This window comes from Medicago truncatula, chromosome 3 (genome assembly GCF_003473485.1).
Source record: "Medicago truncatula cultivar Jemalong A17 chromosome 3, MtrunA17r5.0-ANR, whole genome shotgun sequence".
Classification (NCBI taxonomy): Eukaryota; Viridiplantae; Streptophyta; class Magnoliopsida; order Fabales; family Fabaceae; genus Medicago; species Medicago truncatula.
The window spans coordinates 57,607,354-57,625,055 of NC_053044.1; the positions used below are offsets into that span (position 1 = coordinate 57,607,354).

The 17,702-nt window shown below is 32.8% G+C and overlaps 3 protein-coding genes across 3 annotated transcripts; all 3 read left to right on the forward strand.

Moving 5' to 3' along the window:
- Positions 1-2,525: 2,525 nt before the first annotated feature.
- On the forward strand, positions 2,526-8,149 carry LOC11413095 (protein S-acyltransferase 21). The gene is made up of 10 exons (XM_003603807.4): positions 2,526-2,788; positions 3,202-3,315; positions 3,415-3,535; positions 4,033-4,220; positions 4,676-4,744; positions 5,410-5,481; positions 5,622-5,750; positions 6,209-6,289; positions 6,368-6,574; positions 6,932-8,149. Exons 1-10 carry the CDS (start codon positions 2,744-2,746, stop codon positions 7,835-7,837), a joined length of 1,932 nt encoding a protein of 643 aa, XP_003603855.1. The 5' UTR covers positions 2,526-2,743; the 3' UTR covers positions 7,838-8,149.
- Positions 8,150-9,454: 1,305 nt separating this feature from the next.
- LOC11412628 (MLO-like protein 9) lies at positions 9,455-13,464 on the forward strand. Its single transcript, XM_024777997.2, has 15 exons — positions 9,455-9,586; positions 9,732-9,789; positions 9,966-10,258; positions 10,632-10,748; positions 10,833-10,890; positions 10,988-11,076; positions 11,307-11,381; positions 11,472-11,560; positions 11,683-11,732; positions 11,826-11,866; positions 11,962-12,135; positions 12,226-12,261; positions 12,350-12,417; positions 12,943-13,003; positions 13,147-13,464. The coding sequence occupies exons 1-15, from the start codon at positions 9,455-9,457 to the stop codon at positions 13,417-13,419; spliced, it is 1,614 nt and encodes a 537-aa protein (XP_024633765.2). The 3' UTR covers positions 13,420-13,464.
- Positions 13,465-14,770: 1,306 nt separating this feature from the next.
- LOC11413096 (peptidyl-prolyl cis-trans isomerase FKBP18, chloroplastic) lies at positions 14,771-16,883 on the forward strand. The gene is made up of 6 exons (XM_003603809.4): positions 14,771-15,097; positions 15,224-15,294; positions 15,388-15,474; positions 15,850-15,999; positions 16,116-16,175; positions 16,507-16,883. The coding sequence occupies exons 1-6, from the start codon at positions 14,833-14,835 to the stop codon at positions 16,558-16,560; spliced, it is 687 nt and encodes a 228-aa protein (XP_003603857.1). The 5' UTR covers positions 14,771-14,832; the 3' UTR covers positions 16,561-16,883.
- Positions 16,884-17,702: the final 819 nt, after the last annotated feature.

Below are 17,702 nucleotides of genomic sequence, written 5' to 3' on the forward strand. Positions count from 1 at the left end.
GAGACGATTCATATGTAATGATACACCCGTGATACTAAAGAAAATGGATTGGATTTGGTGCAAGGGGTGTTCCATTACATATGACGAGACTTTAAAATCTAATGGTGTATGACACTTGTGTATGGTGTAAGACATAACTTTGTGTACATTATAGATAAACTTTTTTGATTGATAAATGAGACGAAAATATTGATTGTAAACTCGGACAATAATCTATGTTTACAACAATTATACGTCCAACTTAACAATTTAAACATTTTTGCTCATTAAATAATAATATATGGACACCATAGATTATCCTCGGACGTTTGCCACATTTTTTAATCGTCAATTTTCTTATTTAAGCCTCAAAATTGTAATAGATCCTTTTGATTAAAAGAGAAAGATTGTGCTCGATTGAAATTTTGTTGTTGTGAAATCTCCTTGTGAAATCTTTTAGCTCATGTCTTAACCATAGTCCACTAGTCCATATATCATGTGTTTGTTTGTATTCTTCTGTCGCTGCCATTTGAAAGGGACATGAGAAGAATATTTTTCTTTTTTATAAGAGAAACATAGGAAGGAATTGATGGAACGAAAAAATGGTTATTTGGAAGATTCCAAATTATTGTGTTTTAACTGAGGACGTCATTATCTATTGGAAAAAAAAAGGCGAGGACGGCACTTTAAATAATTGACTTATCCTTTTCAAAATAAATAATACTAATCAAATATTTTTTTTTTTTTAGAGAAGCATTTTTGTAACCAAAAAAACTTTTTTTTAAGGAAACAATAATTAACTTATCATTTTTTTTTTTTTAGAGAAACTTATCAATTATTCTTGTAGTCGTAGATGATGATTAAGGTAATCATGGAAAACTTGGCAGCAAAGCACTTCACACCGACGCAAAGGACGGATTTTCAATTCTTTATTTTTTTGAAGTTAACAAAAAAACTTTTCCCTCCTTCAAAAAAAAAAAACTTTTTTCTCCTTTCAAAAAAAAACTTTTTCTTTTATCCAATAAAAGGAAAATAAAAAAATTTATTTTTTAAATATGAGAATTATTTTTTTTTGACAATTTAAATATGAAAAATATAAAAACTAGTATTACAAATATCATATTTTAATTGATTTTATACTTGTCCAAAAAATTATTCTATACATTTAATTTTTTTTCCGGCACTGTCTGCAATATTCAATAAAATTTTCCATTTTTTCAATTTAATAAATTAAACTCTTAAATTTATATATACTAGTAAACTACTAATTTTTAATGTTTGGGAATATTTTGTCTGCAATCATTTATTATTTATATTTAAATAAATGGTTTGACCGCGGCTGATTGCTAATTGGATCGGAGCACTATTAAGTAGAGAGATTAATTTTTTTAACAATGGTAGAGAGTAGAGACTAGAGAGATTAGGTTTTTTCTTTTTTTTACCAAAAGGGTAGAGATATTAGGTTAGTTTCTATATAAAGATGTTTTAAATTTGTAAAATAAAAAGGACATGCTATTCTTTTCTTAGAGGAAACTAGACATGGCATTTTCTTAAATATGTTGAAAATAAACTGTTGACCACACACAAATATTTATTTTTCCTTAAAAAAATATTATTTTTATTCTTACAAAAAATATTCCAAATATTCATTTTCCATTTTATTTGATGATCTAAAATAGAAAAAAAAAAACTAAATACTTTGACCATATTGTTAAAATATGATACCGGGTATCTAAGATAATTGAATAAATTTACAGAGATAATTTTAATTTTTGCTTTACACAATGACAAAATACATTTCGCAATGTAATACATGAATTTGAAATCTATTCATTTACCTATAAAATTCTAAAAAAGTCTTGAAGTATATTCTTCAAGAGCATAATCTTGAGTCTACAACAAACACAACTTATTTCCTCAAAATAATTTATAAACAATGAAATGAAATGAGACTATATTTCAATGAATTCCCTCAGTACAATCATACATTTTTTTTTTTGACAAAACAACCATAAAGTTAACAACTAACTATCTATCATGTTCCTATAATAGTTAGCACCATAATCAATACTATTCATTATTCTACACTAATCCTCATGACACTGAACTGTGGATTAATATATATGATCAAACAAAATGTACAATTCATTATAAATAATTTTTTAATAAACAATAAAGATGGTCTTGTTCAAAAAAAAATATAAACAACAAAGATGGATCATGCAATTTATCTTAGTCATTTTAATTTATGTGAATACTATTAAGTATCTATCAAGATCATTTTGCTTTGAGATTTATTTATTCAATTATTAATATAACTCAATTAGTCTTAAATTCTTACTTACATTTTTTTCTTCTAATAACCACAAAAATTCACCTCAAAGATGAATAAGTGAAATTTGTCTTTTATTATTCGAATTTCTAACAAGAAAATCGGGTGTGTTAAAAAAAAAAGGTCATATTATTCTTTATATGTAGATAGATTTTTATAAGAAAAAGAATAATAAATAAGGAGAATTTATACAATATTTTAGTTGAGTAAGTGGCCTAACACTTTCTGAATGTATGTATGTATTTTTCACAGCACTGAAGAGGCTTCTCTCTCTCTCTCTCTCTCTCTCTGAGTTGAATTTGACTCTGCAGAAAAGTGGAAACCCTAACCTAAGAATTACTTCAAATCTTTCTTCACAGTTGAAGTTTGTGAAATTGTTGAAACGGAAATGCTTCTGATTTCTTAGTCTGTTACTATCGGAGATTGAGAATAATGGGTAGACGCCATGGATGGGAACTCCCTTTTCACACTTTTCAGGTACCTCCTGTACTACATTCTTCTTCTTCTTCTTTCAATTTCCGTTATTCTTTTTTACTTTTTCTTCATTTTCAGATTATGTCATTTTCTTTCTACTTTTCTCCATTTTTTTCCACCTTTTGACTTTCTCGTTTACTTTTCCTCTTTCCCATTTTACCCATTATTTTCATCATTTCACAGTCTTAATTTTGCTTTATGTTCTAATTAAAAGTTCTGTTATTTTTTTTTTTGTTCCTTACTTTCTGGATGAATGTGATTTTCAACTCAATTAACCATTTACTATAACATTACTTACCTTTTAACATTATTTTGCTTCCACATTCCAGTTTATCATGAATTTCTTTTTTGTCGAATTCGGATAGCATTGAAATACAACACTTAATTAGTATCATGCTGTTGTGATTTGTGAACAGGTCGTGGCTATTACGGTTTTTTTCTTGCTATGCATTGCATATTATGCCTTCTTTGCTCCTTTTCTTGGAAAGGACATCTTTGAATTCGTCGCTTTTGGTGTTTACTCTCTACTGGTAAGTAACTATCCGATTCATCTCTACGTTCCTTCTGTGTTTCATTAAACAAGAGTGCGGTACTCTTTCATTTACTTGTTCCTCAATTTTGAACTGCAGGCACTTTCTGTATTCTTTCTATATGTTCGATGCACTGCCATTGACCCCGCTGATCTAGGAGTAATGATTGATTGCGATAAAACATCCAAGAATAGATCAAAACTTGATGAAGAGTTGGCAGGTTGGAATTTTATATTATTGACATACTCTTCAGATCAGAATCACCTTAATGATTCATCTCACCTATCAATGGGTTTTGTCAGAAATTTAATAATTTGTATACTGCTCGTTAATCAGGGTAGTTAAATCACCGATGAAATCAAACGAAATGTAATTGAGTTAGTTATACAGTAATGTAATGACATTGTTGACTAGGCTGTTAGTAACTGGCTGCATAACAAGACCCGAAGCAATTACAATAGATTTAACTATGCCTTCATTGTTGTTTTGGTACCACTATAAGGTAGTTTATATTTTTCTTTGTTATATGGTTACCATGTTTGTTGCCTCTTATATAGCATATACGAATAATTGTCTTGACCAGTTTGACAATGATACTTTTTTGTATATTATTAGTATATAATGGCAACGATTGATAATCTCTGATGACCATAATAGCAATATTTTGTGCCGTTTGATAATTTATTGTGCTATTTGAATTTGAATCTCCTATTGCAGAACCCAGCAAGACAAGGCTAAAGGATGATGGAATATCTGATCAGCATGATTCAAATGGGTGCTCGAAACTTGGATGTTGCCTGTGTAGTTTCCTTGCTAGAGAAGATTGCCGTAGCGATGAAGATTTTATTCTTCAGCAACAATCTGGAGAGGAGGATGCTTTGTTCTGTACTTTATGCAATGCTGAGGTTGGCTCTTTTACTGTAAAAGTCTTATTTTGTTCTCCATATAAAAGTCAATACCAGAAAAATAAGAAATGATAGAAGTAAGAAAAAAAATAGAGGTAGTTAGTTTCGTAGAATGCAACAAAGTCTGCTTAAGTTTAGGTGATTAAAATGATCTGCTTCCCGAAACTTCCATTTATAAAAATCAGAAAAAGTTATGTTATAGGCATCCCTTTCTTGATGACTCATGATAGGTTAACTGTTCAAGCATAAATAACCAACCCTTTTGATAAACAATAAGTACGATATTTCTTTTAGATTGTTCTTTGTATGTTACACTGCCGCTTTTATATTGCTTTCTCTATATCTGAATATATCTAATCGAGGAGTCATCTTTCATTTACCTACCTCACCAGAACATGGAAATTCCATGATGTATTATTTAGTTAGCATTACATCTTGTTAGATGTATTTTGCAGGTTCGGAAGTTCAGTAAGCATTGTAGAAGTTGTGACAAATGTGTTGATGGATTTGATCACCATTGCCGGGTAAGTTTTGTTTGAACCCCACCTAAAGTCAGTTACCGGGTATTTGATTTACTCAATATTACGCTGCCTTAGTCACAGCCTCACAGGTCTAGTGGACTGTTGTCATACTAATAAGAAAAGGTCATGCCAACCTTCTAAAAGCTCACTGTACTTGCTATCATTTCTTGGGTTGAGGTTTTCCCCTATCTTCAAAGTTATTGTTTGTCTAATTGTCTGATAAGTAACCTTGGTTGATTAATTAAAGTAACCTTAGTTGATTAATTAAAATAACCTTGGTTGGTTAATTAAAGGTTTTTTTAACCAAAAGCTAATTAGAGGTTTAGTTAACAGAAATAATGCATGTTGCCTGTAAATAAGATTTGAGATATAGAGTGGCTATCTTTTCAATTGTATAGACTTAGGGCCATTTTGGTTTTAATCCAGGAATTTTCCCTATTTTTACAATAATACCGGTTGGTTTCTATCATTGTCTTCTACGTTCACCAATTGCAATGTAGACTGTGGGTTGTCAATGAAAATTACCCCGAAGTAGACTGTATTGGGTTAGATGTTTGGGACTTGAGATGCTTTGTGCATTTGTACACTTGTCTTACTTGTTTATTTGCCTTCCTTAGCTTTTATATTCTTCAAAAAGTCATTATCATATACTTTATTATTTTGTTCAGTGGTTGAACAATTGCGTCGGAAGGAAGAACTACATCTCATTTGTGTGCCTAATGGCTGTGAGCCTGGTTTGGGTAAGTTGCATGAAGATGCCTATCAGCTTGTCCTAAATCTAGCTCTCCCTTTCTCCTTTCTATTCTTCAGTTTTGTATTGAAAGAACCTTCGATACTGTGGTTTTGTAATTTTCTTAGTTTATGTTCATGCATGTCACAGCTTTTAGTTGAATGCGGAGTCGGGATTGCTGTGCTTGTCAGATGCTTTGTTGATAAGAAGGATACAGAAAATCTGATAGCTGTAAAGCTTGGAGCTGGATTCTCTCGAGCCCCATTTGCTACAATAGTGGTACATTTTCTCTCTTTCTTTCAGAGTTTTATTCTTCATCTCAAATAAGATAGACTGATACAAACTTTATCCAACTGAAGTTACTTTTTACATATGATGTGAATTATGTTAGCAGTAACTTCTCATTTATAACTTAATACTGTATTCTTTCCATTGATGGGAGGTCTTAATTGGCTTGAAATGTAAAATTATGCACTTCTATTACATATTATAATGTTTTTTTTATTAGTGGTCTTGTCTTTAATATTTATCAATTATGTTTGTCTAAAGTTATTCAAAATAATTTTCAATTACTCATTATGTGATCTTTGAACATCATTAAATAGCCGAGTTGTTAAATGTTACTGAATGCAAAACTTTTTCACAATTATTTCCCAATTTTCACTTCAACAAAATTTGAATTGTTATATTGAAGATATACGTTTCTATGTTTTATGCAATTTTCGATCCTTCAACAGGCCATATGCACAGCAGTTTCTTTCCTTGCGATTATACCTCTGGGAGAATTATTCTTTTTTCATATGATCCTGATCCGAAAGGTATAATCATGATCCTTTCCTCTTAATTACATATTTATATTACACGAACATACTGTAAGCTGGTCTTTTCTCTTACAGGGTATTACAACGTACGAATATGTCGTTGCTATGAGAACTTTGACTGAACCACCTGGTCCTTCAGTTGATGCGGGTGAGCAGCAGAGTCTACCTTCATCTCCTACTGGTTCATCTGTCACTGCAATAAGCGGAAGAAGCTCTGTTGGAATGAGTTTGCAAATCAAAGGTGCCTGGTGTACACCTCCAAGAATCTTTATGGATCAACAGGTACTGCCATCTTTGTACAATTGCCTGAACTATATGCTTAGGAACTCTTTTTTAAGATGAATAAAGGAGAATCACAGTGAGAGATTAGAAAGGAGAATTGAATTGAACAAAACAATGCACAAAACACAACATCACAAAACTTTCAAACAGTATGTGCTTCATTATTGCTTATGTATAAGGCTAAAAAGATTATTTATGATTTTCAATGGTTAATGGAAATAAAATACAAGTATAGTTAAAAATGCATGATCGTTTAGAGTAGACATGAAATTAGTGCATTGATTAAATGTTCGCCCAATAAGAACTGTCACACAGTTTTGTTGGATGCTGATCAAGTGTCTGGTCTTGAATAAGCAGGATGAAATTATACATCATTTGGAGCCTGGCCGCTTACCATCTACTGTGGATCCAGATGCAATACAACCACCTGACAAGGGGAAAAAATTGAACCAGCGCCCTGTGCGAATAAGCGCATGGAAACTTGCAAAATTAGATTCCAATGAAGCAGCTAAGGCATTAGCTAAAGCTCGAGCATCGTCGTCTGTGCTTCGTCCAATTAGTTCTCGATCTCATGCATATGATGTCGATCATTTATCAAGTAGCAATTTGAGTGGAAGAAGCAGCCCTATTAGTAACCGAGGATTTCATAACAAATATGATCAAGCAGGGACATCAAGGTTATCTCCTTCCAAGAGTTCATACCCTCCCAGTCAAGCAAGCAGGGAAGATTTAGATGCGTGCCACCACAGTATGAGTAACTTGAGCAGTCCACAAGTGTCCAACATATCTCCTTCGCCAATGCAGAGGCCAGGTTTGAACAGAGACCATTTCAACCCCATGTATCAGCAACCATCTATAAATCAGTCTCCTTCATCAGTTAGAGGAAGTGAAGGGAGTGTAAATCCAGTTCATGAAAATGGTGCACGTGTGGCAATGAGGAATAACAGCTTAGCTGTTTTAGAGGATAGAAGGTCGTCAGTGTTTTGGGATCAAGCAGCTGGTCGCTTTGTCCCGAACCCATCTAGAGCTCAAGGCAGTTCTCAGATTCCTGGAACAGAGTTAACATACAGCGGCCGTTCTATATTTTTTGGCAGTCCTGCTGTGAGTGAACAGTCAAATGCAGGAACAAGAAATAGTAGCTCAGTAGCTGGTGTTTCGGACAGAGATAATACTATAAGGGATTTTCAGCAAGGTAGATCACATAGAGGTGCCCAGCTTCCTGTGTTCGTTCCCAGTTATTCCCAGCAAAACAAGTTCTCTTAGGGTATGTTTCAATTGATGGTATCTTGGAATGGAATGTGATAACATCTAAATAGTAGAATGTTAGCCCATTCCATTCTACTCCTTTTCACCATTAATTGCAATTTTTTCTTCTCTAGGAACATGTTATCTAGCGCTTTTTAATGTATGTCTTCTTGCCATCGCGTGGTTTAGTATGTTCATCATTCCATCTGTACAGTCTAATGGATCACAACCTTTCTCTGTACTAATTCATTGACCACTATCATTGGATTCGAGTAATTGAAGTTTGAATTTGATCAAAGGATGTTTTGATTCTCGTTTGGAATCCCGAAACTACATAATTGTGAAATTGGATTCTCTCCAGCTGTAAGTGTATTAAGAAATTAGGATGGGGGGGGGGGGGGGGGGGGGGGGTAAAATGATACACTAAAACTCAATGGTTTACTAAAGAAAATTCAGTTATATTTCTTAAAAAAAATAAAATCGTAGTTATTTGTTTTGTTGTCAAATAAAACTTATGGTTTATTGTTCGTTTATAGGTGTAACTGTTTGGTTTCGTTTATTATATTTATATTTATTATTTACTGTAACAATGTGTCAAGTACGGATTTATGTTGATTTTTTTAGTGTATGTTTGGTTGTGCAGTAGTAGAAGTTGATTTTGAAATAAATTTATTTTGTAAAATTTGTTTTGGTTAAAAATGAGTTAACATAAGGTGATTTATGTTTAGAGGTACTGAAGTAAAAGTGATATATATTTTTTTGTTGACAAAGATAAGAGTGAAGACCCATTTTTTAGTCTGCGACAAAAACATTGAAACTCATTTTAGAACCTGACAATAAATAAAATACAACTTTTAGTCTTTTAAATAAATCGGGACACTTTAGTCCTTAACTGAACTTTGAATGAAAAAAATTGTTTTTTTTTTTTCTTCTGACATGTGATATTTTTATCCATTAAATCAATCCACTGTGTCCTGATATTGCCTGCATGTTATGTGATTGAATTATGAGACAATTTGATATCCGACAATAATTAAAAGAGACAAGTTAATTCCTACATGTATGATCTAAATCCCTTAATTATATATTTTCTTCCTCAAACACATGAACCTCTCCATTGGTTAAAATGACTTAAAAAAAACAAAACAAATGAATATAAACATGTAAGCTAACTTTCATTTGTTTTGGGGAAGAAGGGTACCATTCAAGTCATTTGCATGAGTTATTTGTGTCCTAAGGGCATCTTTGTCATTTGTCATTATCTATCATTAATTAACAAACTAGAGGCCGAAATTAGTTATTCAAATGTGTGTAATAATAAGCGTCACTTGTTCCTCTCCATTCATTTGCAGTGGTTAATTAGAGTTAGAATAGAATGCAACAAAGGAAAAACACAATTTGATTCACGTTTGCATGTGTTGCATTACATGCATGGAGCAACAACAACATAGAAAAACAATTTGGTTTAGTAAACTTGAATGATCACGAAGGAATTAATGCACGAGGATGCCATCAAACAATTTGTATCCTCCATGTTTTTTTATCCCACTCTAAACAAACTATCATCATAAACATAATTACAATTATCCTAATCATCATCATCATTACCTAATTATCAATTGACAATAATCAAATATGGGAGGAGGAGGAGGAGGCGGTGACTCCAGACAGCTAGATGTGACTCCTACATGGGCTGTCGCCGCGGTTTGTGCGATCATCGTTATCATTTCCATACTCTTAGAGAAACTCATACATAAATTCGCATCGGTACCTACATTTATAAATATCATGTTAATCACGCTATTTTACATTCTTCTTTTTTGATTATATATTATTGATTTTTGTTGTGGATCATGTTAGTTATGTTATTTAACATTCTTCTTTTTTGTATATGTATTCTTGATTTTTTTAGGTGTTTGAAGAGAGAAAGAAGCATGCTCTCCTAGAAGCTCTTGAAAAGATTAAAGCTGGTAAGCAAATTAACCACAAGAAACACAAAACAACATTCTATTTTTTTGTGGTTGTTAACCTCACATTGTATTTGTGTTAGAGTACCCTCTTATATCTTATCTTAATATATAATTTCGCTGCTTGAAAAAATTAATAATGAAATGTTTGTAAGTTAATTAATTTTATTGGTTTGCAGAGCTTATGGTTTTGGGATTTATTTCATTGCTATTAACATTTGGACAAAACTACATATCAAAAGTGTGTATTCCAGTAAAATATTCAAATACTATGCTACCATGTCAACCCCTGGCTGAAAGGACAGCTGATCATCCAGGCGAACCGGCACTTGAGCCTCAAGGGACTGAACACGAGCCTACACCGAACATACCGGCTGGAGAGGGTGAGTCTAAAGGTGAACATCATCGCAGGCTCTTATCATACGAACGTAGGTTTCTCGGCGGTGGTGGTGGAGGGCCGGGATGTAAACCGGTAATCAACTTAATCTCTATCCAATCACTTATAAAAGGAATTTTTGGTAAAAAACAAATATGATGATAGTGAGAAAAAGGTTGATTTTTATTTACTTACTAATTAATTAATTAGACAAATTTTCAATTATCTTGAGTGTTATGTTACCATTAACAAGTTCAATTGTTAAAAATCATTCCTTTTGTAAACTTATTCAAGCATGGAGCTGCACATACACACATTCACCAAAGCTTAATTGCTCCTCCTTTTCTAAAAATCTAATATATTGCATACTATCAGTATACAAGATTAAAGCAATTGTTGAAATTAAGTTAGATCCTAGTAGTTTGCATCAAAAAAGAAACTCATGGAATTGAATGTTGGTATTGTGTAGGGGTTCACGCCTCTTATATCAGTGGACGGGTTACATCAGTTACATATTTTCATTTTCTTCTTGGCTGTCTTCCATGTGATATTCAGTGCCATTACAATGACACTTGGTAGAGCAAAGGTTTGTGTTGATTTAGGGGCATAAACATCTTGGTTGTTTATTTTGTCATTCTATAAGATAAGAGCCTTTTATTTGTTATGGCAGATTAAAGGTTGGAAAGAATGGGAGCAAGACCATTTGGTCGATGAAGATGCCTTGAATGGTACGGCAATGACATATAAATAATGTGTTTCCATCATCAAGTTACAACTTTTTTTATAACATATTCAATTCTGAAATGGGTGTGTAATAATTTTCAGATCCTAGAAGATTCAGGCTTACTCATGAGACATCCTTTGTGAGGGATCACAACAGTTTCTGGACAAAAACACCTGTTACTTTCTATTTTGTAAGCAATCATCACAACCAACTCAAACTTATGTCTATTTTGAAGACATTTTGAAGCTCTATTAATATCTTTAAATGTAAAGTTTATAATAATATATAATATAAGAAGCTACTTTTTGGTAAATTGAAAGAAGGTATTGAGACAATGAGATTGATAATATGAACATCACATCTTACTAGTCTTTTCATGTTTTTGCTTCAATCAGTAATATGTTTTTGAACAATTTTCAGGTATGCTTCTTTCGACAGTTCTTAAGATCGGTTCGAAGGGCAGACTACTTAACAATGCGACATGGATTTGTTTCTGTTAGTGGCTTATCAAATGAAATGTCCATTTCATGCTTGTAGTATTTGTGTTCTTAATAGATAAACTTGTGTCTCCATTCAAATTTGTAGGTCCATTTAGCACCTGGAAGTAAGTTTGATTTTCAAAAATATATCAAGAGGTCATTAGAAGATGACTTTAAGGTAGTTGTAGGAATCAGGTAATCTTGACAAATTTGCCAACACTTGGCTGCAATCATGTCTTTGATTTGAAGAATATTTTACTCCTCAATTTCTTAATCACTTTGGTTTCTTTTAATGTGTGTTTTTGTGATTTTGGCAGTCCAATACTTTGGGCATCAGTGGTGTTATTTTTGCTTGTAAATGTCCACGGTTTGTATTTTAACCTAACTAACTCTCAATTGGTTTTATTTTGTAGCACTCAAATTCTTATTGATTGTGAATATCTCTATAACTTGTTTTCAGGTTGGCATGCTTCATTTTGGGTGTCTTTTCTTCCACTAGCAGTAAGCATCTATCTAGTTACAGTGCACGCATGCGTGTGTATGCACATGTTTGTTTAAAAAAAAAAAAAAAGGACTAATAATTGATTTACTTGAAGGTGATTCTAGCTGTTGGAACAAAGCTTCAAGCAATTATAACTAGAATGGCACTCGACATACAAGAAAGACATGCAGTAGTGCAGGGGATACCTCTTGTACAAGTCTCTGACAAGTATTTTTGGTTTGAATGGCCTCAATTAGTTCTTTATCTCCTCCATTATGTCCTCTTTCAGGTATTTGATTCTTCTTCTATTTAAAACAGTCTTTTTCAATGAATATTAGAATGATTTCTTATAATTTGATCATTTGCTTTACATGTTCAGAATGCATTTGAGCTGACCTTTTTCTGGTGGACATGGGTAATATGTTATATTCAGTTGATATTGTTTTCTTCTTATGATTTTGCATTTGCTTCTTGAACCTTAAAAACACTTCATTTTGGTGCAGTATGAATTTGGGTGGGCATCTTGCTTTTATGAAGATGACAGTCTTATGATTGTTAGAGTTGCTCTTGGGTAAGCAGATTGTTTATGTGATTAAATTCAACATGAATCACTAAAATCTACAATTTATTCTACATCAGTAAAAAAATGACAATGAAAAGATCTATTACTAAAATTGAGAATAGTATTTACTAGCGTTTTAAAAACCAGACTGTAAATCGATCGGTAAGACATCTGGGTTATGGTTCAATTGGTTTTAAAAAAGTGAAAAAAATGCAAACAATCGAAACTGGTTGAAATAAACGTGGTTCAACCTTTTTCAACCAGACCACAATAGAATCGGGATCAAACATACCGAAGAACTGGCCAATTCTCGGGTCAACTGTTCCGGTCTGGTTTTTAAAATATTGGTATTTATCGAATATCCTCGTTCATTCGAGAATCAAAAGATAAGAAAGAAGAAGAAAAAGGGTTACATAGGAGATGAGATCTACCTATTAGCCAAAATAAATAAAAAAAACTAAAAACAAGAAACAAATTGAATTAAATTAATTCAGTTATAACAACTATAATCTAAGTTGAAGTTGAATTATGCAGGGTGGGTGCTCAATTTGTTTGCAGCTATATCACACTTCCTCTCTATGCACTCGTCACACAGGTACATTTCATTTTTAAGGTCATGTTAACAAGTACCCTTATGATACTTGTTAAGCAAGCAAAGTATAGAAACTTTGTATTGAAAAATGAAATGAATTGATGAAGGAGAATATTAATCTTGTTGTTATGATTTAAAAATATCAGATGGGATCAACGATGAAGCGGTCAATATTTGACGAGCAAACATCAAAGGCATTGCAAAACTGGCGTAAAAATGCAATGCATAAGAAACCATCAAAAGGACGCTCGAAGGAAACTCGAACATTAGGAGGAGGAGAAGCGGGGTCACCTGTGCATTCGCCGTTACATGATGATGGCTCTGAAACCGAATTGCAGGAGCATAACACAGCTACTATAGTGACCAGTGTGGATCGTAATGATCACTATGATAACCATGACCTCCTAAGTGGACCGTAATTCACACTTTATAAATAGTACTTGCGTTTGAGTGATTATTTTTCACGGATGTGCCTTTTGTTGCTTGCAAAGACAACTCTCTATTTATCTGAAGCCACTCTAGTGGTCGTAGAATGAATCAAAGTAGCAGTAATGCAGGCCATGTCAATTGTTTGCATTTCATTAAATTGAAAATTGAACGAATGTGTGTAACTGTAAATAATTACCCGTTGATACAGCTTGGGTTCAACGGAGTTTGTCTACTAGAAATTAGCATACTAGCCTAAGTTAATGCATTCATAATTTTGTAGCACCACATTTCAGATTAGTTATATTTATGCTTGTAATTGATCAAGACAAATATTTTTTTTTTTTGGTACAAAAACAAATATTTATTTATGCTTTGTAATGTAGTTTTGTTAGCTAATTCATGAATTAATGGTTAAATATATAGCATCAAAGTCATGTTCACTTACTTAAATATATAAAGCCACCGCAATCAAGGTTTTTGGCTCTTACAAAGTATTTCAAGTTTTACTGTACTAATCTCAACTCAAGCACTTAGGTTATAGTTATACACTCTTCGCTCCTCCTCGACATCAAGTAGGGTGTTCACGGCTTCGGGTGATCCGTTCAATCCGGTCACCCAACTCAAACCAACCTGCATCTTATCCAATCCGTTCAAGTTTAGGTCCAACCCGAATCAACCTATTCAAATTTGTAGTATTTTGGCTCAGGTAACAAGTTTATGATTTTAAAACCGTGAACCCGCAAATCTAACCCGTTAATTTTCTTATACACTCTTTAGTTTTTATAATATAGTTTAAGAATTTTATACGTAAATCTTGAGGTGTTTAAAATACTAAAATTTAATTTAAATGTTCTAATTTTCATGAAATAAAATGTCATTCTATTTTTTTAGAATTTATAAAATAAAAATATGTTTAATTACCTGCTGACCCAACCCGAAACAACTCATCTATTATTGGATTGGTTCAGTTCGGGGTTGACATAATAAAAAAGGATCTTCCAATCCAAACCAACTAGATTTAAACGGGTCGGATAACGATTTTGGCCTAAAAAATTAACCCAATTCAACATGTGAACACGACTATCCTCAAAAGTGTTTTATGTAAAGAATGAATATATACTAATATTTCCTACGAGTTTAGTTGTTCTTAATCAACAATTTATAAAGTGGATACCGTATATCTGTTTGAAGAGTTATACGATGAAATACTAGATAATTATAAAATTTATAAGATTTTATAGAGTTGTTTTACTAAAAAAAAAAACGTTTAATTTAATATTGATGAAATATAAAATAAAAGGGCATATGGGTAATCCTACGGATGAGAAATAGAAGAAATGAAATGGATAGAATATATGGTAAAATAAAGTAGAGGTGTGAGGTCGCGCGTGTATTGGCTGGCAATGACTTCTTCCCTTTACACTTGCAGTTGCAGTTCCAGTTCGTTAACTTGGTTGTTAAAGAAACGGAACGTTGATCATTACGGAGGTTTCAGCTTGAGACGACGGGCATTACCGGTGGTGGCACTTTCTCAATCCAGAAGGTCCACGGCGATTCTTATCTCATCCTTGCCTTTCACCTTCGTTTTTCTCTCTCCGCCACCACCAGCGGAGGCTAGAGAAAGACGCAAGAAAAAGAACATTCCCATTGATGATTATATCACTTCCCGTATTTCCTTCTTTACTCAACATTCACATTTTCTGTTAAACTATCTTCAATATCAAATTATTTTCTATTTTCACTTTTCTTCTGCTCTGTATAAACTAATTCAGAAACTTGTGATGTTTGATTCAGCTGATGGATTAAAATACTATGATTTTCTTGAGGGAAAAGGTCCAATAGCTGAAAAAGGATCAACTGTTCAGGTTTGTCATCTTTTGGAAATTAAAGGAAAATATGTTATTCATTTCTTCTGGATTTGTTATTATTTACTCTTCATTTCATGTTCTTGTTGACAGGTGCACTTTGATTGTTTATATCGCGGAATTACAGCTGTTTCAAGTCGAGAATCTAAACTCCTAGCTGGAAATCGTGTTATAGCCCAGGTTCCAATAATTTGCCTATTTGGTTTTTCTGTGCATGTGTGTGTGTGTGTGCTTGAGGGAGATGAGATCAATCGGCTAATAATGTGCCAAATAGTCTCATTTTGAGTTTCTTATGTAGGAAAATGTTATTATATTAGTTTTTTAGTTAGTATTTTCTCCTTCATTAGGGTTTGAACATCGGTCCTTCAACTGCTTCAACTCTTAGCTCAAACCAGTTGAGCCACCCGACCCCAATCTCATTTTAAGTTATATCTCCAAAGTCATATTTCTTATATACTTTAATTATCTCTTGTCTAGAAGAAAGCATATTGGTTGTTTTAAGCTTTACGTGATTGTGTTGAATGCTGATGAATGCCTGCTTTATACTCTTGAAAGCCATATGAATTCAAGGTGGGAGCTCCGCCCGGAAAGGAAAGGAAGCGTGAATTTGTCGACAACCCAAATGGTCTATTCTCTGCACAAGCAGCACCAAAACCTCCACAAGCCATGTACACAATAGTTGAAGGAATGCGAGTGGGTGGAAAGGTGATCGAAACACCCCTTTTGATTTTGTTCTAGTGCGTCATCTAATGTTTTTATTAGCTAAAAATGCATTTCATTTATTTTCTTATTCTTATTTTTCTCTTGAATGATGGTTGCAGCGAACTGTGATTGTTCCTCCTGAAAAAGGGTATGGAAAAAAGGGAATGAATGAGATTCCGGTAAAGATCTGTTCTTGTCATCTCATGTCTTTCAACATAGATTCTAATTTAACTTCCTTAAATTCTGCTTTTCATTGTTGATCCTGATGTCCCCATCTAGCAAATCTATTGAAACATACACTTAGGACAAGTGCCTTAAGCGTTGTCATGAAAGTTGTTTTGCCACTCTGTTATGCTCACCTCCACTATTTTATTTGTACATTTCACTTTTTACTCATTGTTGATTAGATATAGGTTATGGACAATAATATGTAGGAAAAATATTGTTCTCTTCAACGAAAATGACAAACCTACACCATGCGGTTCTTGAACTTTGTTTATGTTGTTACAGCCTGGAGCTACATTTGAACTAAATATTGAACTTTTGCAATTGGCATCTACATGAAGAGATGAGTTTGAGTTGATTCTTATGAAGAGCTGGATAATTTAACTTAAGAATTTGTACCCTATGAGGCTTGGGCTATGGCTATTCTTTTCCCATTGATGTTTTCCTCTTTTTGTAGTCTTTTGACTAGGGAGATTTTTTTCCTTTCACAAAATGATCGTGTTGTTGTATATTATACATGTCTTCCTTCTTGTAACAAAAAAAAAAAAAAAAAAATACTTCTCTTCCTTCTCTCGTGGCTGCAATTTGATAGTGATCTCAGTATATATGTACGTGGATCACTTTTTGTATATTATGGATTATAGAAGCTTTAATTTTAACTATTTGTTTTTTTTATGTATTTACCTAGTGCCCCAAAAAATCTAGTGCTTGAAAAGATGCTGGCATAGGCTATCTTGATGTGTAACTGGCCTCATCATGTACGTTTGCCTCATCATTCCACTGTATGGAGGCTTCATCATCATATAGGGATTGTCGGCATAACTTGGCCTGGGTTGGATTCAATCAAATTCTTATATAACTGCTTAGTGTATAGGGTCATCGGTTAGGTCTAGTTTCTATAAATTCTTCTATAATTTTTGTCTTTGAAAACAAGCTCACTTTCTTGCCAACACAGTGCATTTGTTGGGATCAGTTGACACTGTTGATTACGAAATTAATCAATTCAATCATCAAATCATGTTCTATTATTTTGATAACAATGTATGCGAAGTGTCATTTAACTTATTTTGATAAAATAAAAATAAAAATGTTAGATATTTATGATGATGATGCGAAGTATCCATACATCTAACCATTCTCGAATTGCTTGACGTTACTAGATTTTATCTGCTGAATGAGAACCTTTTATATCAAAAGTTGTGTTTTCTTTTTTCCATTAAAAATAGCTATATAAAAATGTAAGAATGTTATATCAAAATCCATATCTGACTAAATTAGATCTCTCCTTCACTATTTTCTACGGTTCTCCTAATTCTCTACCTCTCTTGATAATTTTATTATTATTTTTAATGAAGAGAAAGAGAGTTAGAAAAGAGATGTAAAGAAATAATGAACAGGATGTTTCAAATCCAAAGTCTAAATCATTTTAGTAAAAGGGAAATTGATAAAAAGAAGCTTGAATTTTTTTTAAAAATAATTAA

Excerpts from the sequence above, each read along its gene's own strand:
- LOC11413095 (XM_003603807.4), top strand. The coding sequence starts at position 2,744 with ATGGGTAGACGCCATGGATGGGAACTCCCTTTTCACACTTTTCAG. Across the intron at positions 3,536-4,032 it reads ACTTGATGAAGAGTTGGCAG|AACCCAGCAAGACAAGGCTA; the intron begins GTTGGAATTTTA and ends CTCCTATTGCAG. Across the intron at positions 5,751-6,208 it reads CCCCATTTGCTACAATAGTG|GCCATATGCACAGCAGTTTC; the intron begins GTACATTTTCTC and ends ATCCTTCAACAG.
- LOC11413096 (XM_003603809.4), top strand. The coding sequence starts at position 14,833 with ATGACTTCTTCCCTTTACACTTGCAGTTGCAGTTCCAGTTCGTTAACT. Across the intron at positions 15,098-15,223 it reads TGATGATTATATCACTTCCC|CTGATGGATTAAAATACTAT; the intron begins GTATTTCCTTCT and ends TGTTTGATTCAG. Across the intron at positions 16,176-16,506 it reads AGGGAATGAATGAGATTCCG|CCTGGAGCTACATTTGAACT; the intron begins GTAAAGATCTGT and ends ATGTTGTTACAG.
- LOC11412628 (XM_024777997.2), top strand. The coding sequence starts at position 9,455 with ATGGGAGGAGGAGGAGGAGGCGGTGACTCCAGACAGCTAGATGTGACT. Across the intron at positions 12,136-12,225 it reads TCCATTATGTCCTCTTTCAG|AATGCATTTGAGCTGACCTT; the intron begins GTATTTGATTCT and ends TTACATGTTCAG. Across the intron at positions 12,262-12,349 it reads CCTTTTTCTGGTGGACATGG|TATGAATTTGGGTGGGCATC; the intron begins GTAATATGTTAT and ends ATTTTGGTGCAG.